At 33.1% G+C, this 5960-nt stretch overlaps 1 protein-coding gene across 1 annotated transcript in view; it reads right to left on the bottom strand.

Moving 5' to 3' along the window:
- Smp_196840 (hypothetical protein) overlaps window positions 1-3228 on the bottom strand; it is a gene marked incomplete at its 5' end in the record, with an annotated part of 40148 nt that extends 36920 nt beyond the window's left edge. The window contains 3 exons of the mRNA XM_018794283.1: window positions 120-224; window positions 1839-1983; window positions 3068-3228. Coding sequence (XP_018648711.1) covers window positions 120-224; window positions 1839-1983; window positions 3068-3228 — 411 coding nt within the window. The remainder of the gene's footprint in view (window positions 1-119; window positions 225-1838; window positions 1984-3067) is intronic.
- Between the last annotated feature and the right edge of the window lie 2732 nt (window positions 3229-5960).

The raw sequence follows: 5960 nt of genomic DNA, 5'->3' as shown, positions 1-5960 counted from the left end.
TAGAACCTGAGGAGAGAATATATCGAAAAGAATATTCTTCGTTCAAATATTAGTCTTTTAATATGATGGGGATCTTTAAAAGATTAAAACGTCTCAAAAGAAAAAAACAAATAATTTACTTCATCTCCCATCATTTGATCATCCAAACAATTAGGTGAATAAACATCACATTGTTTAATAACACCTTCTTCACCAGGTAGAAGATAAAAATCTTCAATAAAACCCTATAAGAAATAAATTTGAAATAATTATATTGGTATAGTTGCAATTTATAGTTGGTAAATAGACAAGTTTTATTTAATTATTCTCAATAATCAGAAGGGGTTTTGTGGAGATTTAGTATTTTCATAGTTGAAAGCAAAGTTGAAATCATATGTTCACTAGTGACTGACTTCAAGAAGTAATTACTGGAGTTCTAGTGAGAAGCAGTGACCAGTGGAGTTCAAACCACGTCTGTTGTGAGATAGGAACTCACTGAAGACAATTGGTGAGCGGTTGCTCAACTTCGTGGATTGGTTGAAGTTAGACATAAACACCATCGGATGCTGGCTCAGTGGTCTATCAGTTAAGTGCTCTGGGGCGAGGTCGTGGATGCGCACTGCTGAGGAGTTCCACAATATGACGAAATGGCCGTCTAGTAGATCGGAAGATTCCTTGGTGGTCTAGCTTCAATTGACTCATGCTTTCAACTATGAAAATATTCTCAATAAGATTATTGAACGATTATATTTAAGTATATTTTATATTAACTTTAAGGAATATTCACTGCTTTCGATATGAAATTCAACTCATTCAGTCTTCGTAGTTTGTAAATGGTTATATCAGAAAGTCATCTTGGTACTATTAACTAACTTTTATTACTTTCAAATGTACTAAAAGTTCGTAATTCAACAATATGAAGTTCTTGTAGTTCTACCTAAAAAATGGTCTTTATAATTAGGTTTAATCAACGTATTTTTCTAAAACAAAATTTATTTGATAGCAAACTTATTACATACTTAACAGTAGCGAGTATTCGACCTTTTCTGGAATTAAAAATCATTCTTCGTTACAAAAGTAAATATTTTGTATAATTGTGCAATTCATTCGACCATTATTAGATGAAAAATTTAACTCTAAGCGATTACAATGAATAGCTCCTTCCTTTGTGATCTATTCAACCTGCTTTGTATTTTTACAGTTCTTGGTCCCAAGAGAAATTTCATGTTATCGTTATAGTCCATAAGTTTGAGCGAAGTAAAAATGTCTGCGGTAATAAGTAGGCTAGTTTATAGGCACGAGAGTTAATAATGGAGATTATTGACCTCAGTAGGAAATCAAGTTTTTTGAAGAAAGTAAGACTCAGGCCTCGCGGTTTATATTCCTAATGTATAACTCTATCAACAACTTTGTTTCCAAGAACTCTGTAGGTTGACAAATCATTTGATGTCTTATTCAGAAAATCTGTTTGTAACCATTTTTATTTGTTAGTACAATGTTAGAACTATAATTTTGTACCAAACGCTTTGTGGAGTGTTGGAATTTCTATCAGTTTGCAATAAGACTGATCACGTTTGCCTTCTTGAAGAAATATTTTAAATTGTACTCGACGTACTAGTTTAGTGTCCTCAATTAACTTATCAAATCGACCGTAAACATCACCTTACTTCCTTCATTTGAAATATGAATACTGCTTTACATTTATTTACGAGTAGTCAATATTTCTAATGTTACGAATAAAATTAATTGGTGCTTAAATCGTATTTTCACTTAAACTGTCTTGCAGAAAAAAGTCACTATTTCTTTTGGAATATAATCAAAAACGTTTTCAACAGTTCAAATACATGATGAAAACTCACATGAATGCCGTCTTTCAATACTTGTATTCGACCTCTGTTATCAATACTTGTTGATGAACGATTATAATTTATGAACTCTCTCTGTTTACAATCAACCAGTAATCTTGCTGTAGTAGTACCAATACTGACAGCCACACGATGCCATCTGAATAGTTTATGAAAATATAATGTATTGAATAAGATAAAAAGAAAATGACAGCCTAGTAAATATACACTGAGAATCATTTGCACTATATACTCTTGGACACGTCATTTGGTTTATTTTGAACAACCTGTTAAAATGCATTATGATATGATTAATTTACTTCATTTTAAGACAAACTATTATTAAAAGTTACTGGATTTGAAACAAGATTCTCAAATGTTCCATACACGAAGCGTTTTGACTGATAACCACTATTGATAATACATTAATGGACTGCTTTTCGGCTGTTCATGAATCGGAAGATATGTATCTCGTGAGTTCTAGGATTTTAACAAATATTTATGTTTATTTCAATAGAACATACACATGTTTTTAAATTGCAGTCATTTTGGGAGATGTAACTTAGTAACTGCTTTAAAATGTTTGCTTCATAGCAAAATTTTAATGATGGCAGGATTTTCTTGGTATTTAAAATAATAACTCTAATTTTTAATGGTTGTGCCTGATCCTATTTTTCGTATTTTCATTTCGTGAAAAAAAACATGAAGTAATTGAGGAATTACAAAAACGTTTAATTTGTTCAGTCTTCTGAATTATGAGTAACTAACATTCTGCACCTGATTAGTGTTTCGAACTTTAGTATAGTCGTGTATATTCATATGAGATGCTTCTCAAAAAAACCTAGAAAGAATACTTAGCCTAGATATGAATAAGGTAATTTATGTTTTATGATATTCAAAGTTCACTCACTACACTTCAGAAGCATACAGTCTAGGTCTGTACAGCCATAAATCAACAGGTTTTATCCCTACTTAGTTGTTTTTAAACTAGTGACATAAATTATTAGCAAGAGTTCGTACAGTCTAGCTAACTAATTCCAAATAGGGAGAAACATGCGTCTTGGATTCCCTTGTTAATCACATTTCACATATTCTAGGGATGAAAACATTTGGCTTCATTGATAGATATCAGAAAAAACAACCCAACAGAAAGGAACAAATAACAGAACACTCCTTGAAACAGAAATGGAATAAAACCACTAGTTCTAAATGAAAGATTACTAAAGTAACACTCATTAACTTACAGGCCATCATTTAGACGAGTTTTAAAAATAGCTTTCTCTAATGTTTTTCCTGACTGTGTTTTTAAATCTCGAGGATGCACATCAAAAAGCTGACTAGATTGTGATTCTCTTGATAAATATTCTAATTGCAAATGTGAGCCAATTATTATGCGTAAAATCATTCGTCCATGTCGATCATATAGAGTGAAAAACTCTTTTTCCAAATTTAATTCCAATCGAATGGTAAATAAAATAGACAGATCTGGAGGAAATGAATCTGTACATAAAAAGGATATTCTGTTAGTACAATTACTACTCAAAAGACATAAGTGGGTAAAAAATGGTTCTTCTCAGTTGACTATGAGGTTATCAAGTAAGCTAACTTTAACAGGGCAAGTATATAACTAAATGAGTAAATTACCTGAAAGTCTCACATAAACTATGTTCACCTTAGAAGGATCACAGAAAATTACCAAAAACTAATTTATGGACTATAGTTATACTGAATACAAACAGCTAAACACTATTTGCTATGTTACAAATTAAATAAATATTGAAAAACAATTGTTTTCTGAGTGAATTTGCGGAAATACAATTAATCGAAAAGGATCATGAAACACTTGAACTGCATTTATAATATAAATAATACAAGGAATTCAGTAAAACACTAAGCTCAGATAAATTAATTCCAAGTTAAATAATAAACTATTCCACATTGAATTTATTATTTTAATTGATAAACAGTAAGTATTGCCATTCATTCAGTATTGTTTGTTTGAATCTTCCCATCGATTTGTTAGGACTGTAACTGGTCAGTCTCTAATTGGCATATGTGCATACTGTGCGTATTGCCTCGATATAGCCTTAATTCACAAGCATGGTAAGCAGAGATTGCCAATTATTCAAACATTTTAATGTATACGTTCAATAAAATATTTCTTTAAACTATTTATAGAAGTATTATAGATAATACCTACTTACTTATTTACTTATTTACTAACTCACTTACACCTGTTACCCCTCGTGGAAGAGCATGGGCTGCACACCAGCATTCTCCATCCAAACCTGTCCTGAGCAACCCTTTCCAGTTGTTGTCCATCCTTTTCATATTTGCTTCTATTTTCCGGCGTAATATGTTCTTTGGCCTTCCTCTTTTCCGCTTCCTTTTACCATTCCAAGTTAGGGCTTGCCTCGTGATGGAGTTTGGTGATTTCCTTAATGTATGTCCTATCCACTTCCAACGTCCTTTCCTAATTTCCCCATCAGCTGGAAGCTGGTTTGTCCTCTCCCATAAAATGCTGTTGCTGATAGTATCCGGCCAGTGAATGTTGAGTATTTTGCGTAGACAACTGCTTATAAATACTTGTACCTTCTTGACGATGGATGTAATGGTTCTCTACGTTTCGGCTCCGTACAGTAGGACGTTCGTATTGAAGATTCTCACTTTGGAGTTAGTTGATAGTTGTTTTGAGTTCCATATGTTCTTCAATTGTAGGAATTCGGTCCTTGCTTTGCCAATCCTTGCCTTTAAATCTGCATCCGATCCTCCTTGTTTATCAATGATGCTTCCCAGGTACGTGAATGTTTACATCTCTTCCAGAGTTTCTCCATCAAGTGTGACTGGGTTGGTATTCCCCGTGTTGTATTTGAGAGTCTTGCCTTTTCTCCTGTGTGTGTTGAGGCTTATTGATGCAGAGGCCACAGCCTAGTTCGGTATAGATGACTTGATTGAGATGCTGCGGTAGGTTGTGCTTGGGTCTTGGCCTAATGACATTATAGATAATGGTGGTTATTAAATAAAAGATCCTATTAAAATGAGAAAGTAATAGTTCTTATGTTATTCTACCATTTTTCAAACAGAACAATTTAAAGGAAATAATTCAATCAAATAACAGTTATTATTATTATTCATTTGGAGGTGATCAATAGGAACCCTTATAAATAGTTCTATTGATAATTGACAATCGATAACGAAGTGAAAGAATCAACGTTTTCAGTTTCAGAAAGGGTTATTTTTAGTAATTATTAAATAAATGAAAATGCAAAACTTACCAGGGATTAAAGACCGACCTTCTATGTAAAGATTTAATCCACGAGGAACAGAATAAGCTACATTTCTTTCTGCAACATTTGATGATGTTGCCAAATCATTTGAATCTTGACGGCATCGACCAGGTGAAGTTTGTACATATGCTTGTTCGCTGATTCTTACTGCCGTTAATACGTCTAATGTACCTTTAAAAAAATATACGTAGAAAACTGATATAATAGTTGAGAACAATTCTAAGATATTTTAGTTTGATTTACCTTAGCAACTAATATTATTGGAAACTCAAAAGTGATAATTCTATTTTACTTGTTGAAATCATGTAACCCATACAAAAATGAAATAGTAAAGAACTAGATGTAAGATTGTCTAATTGATCGATCTATTTATTCTCAAAGAAGTAACGCCATTCCATTATCCATTCAGCCATCATAGAAATGCTAGCTAGCATACAAATTCGGTAGTGACCGTTGAAACCATGGACAGTTACTCCATTCACGAGTCTATACGTTATAACAACTGGCGACTGGGTAAAAAAAATGGCTTTAACTTCCGATCAATTTCAGTTGCTAATCCAGAGACAAGAGCAGCGTTTTAAAAAGAGTCAGTTGGATTTCATTGACAAGTTACATGCGAAGCTGCTGTATCACCCATGCTTTGGGGGTGCAACGGAAGTTGACGCATTGATTTCTAAATTGCGTACAGAACTGGAAATCGATTGCAGAACAAATGAATATACCGGGGAAAGCCTCTATGAATCCGTGAAAAGCAGTAATTTAAGCGAAACAATAGTCACATATGATCAGCCCAGTAATCCAGTATTGTCTGTTTCAGAGGCATGCCCTATACGTGGCTCAAATCCTACTA

Source organism: Schistosoma mansoni, chromosome 1 (assembly GCF_000237925.1).
Source record: "Schistosoma mansoni strain Puerto Rico chromosome 1, complete genome".
NCBI lineage: Eukaryota > Metazoa > Platyhelminthes > Trematoda > Strigeidida > Schistosomatidae > Schistosoma > Schistosoma mansoni.
Note: the sequence above shows the minus strand (reverse complement) of the source record. Positions and strands in the feature narration are given on the sequence as shown.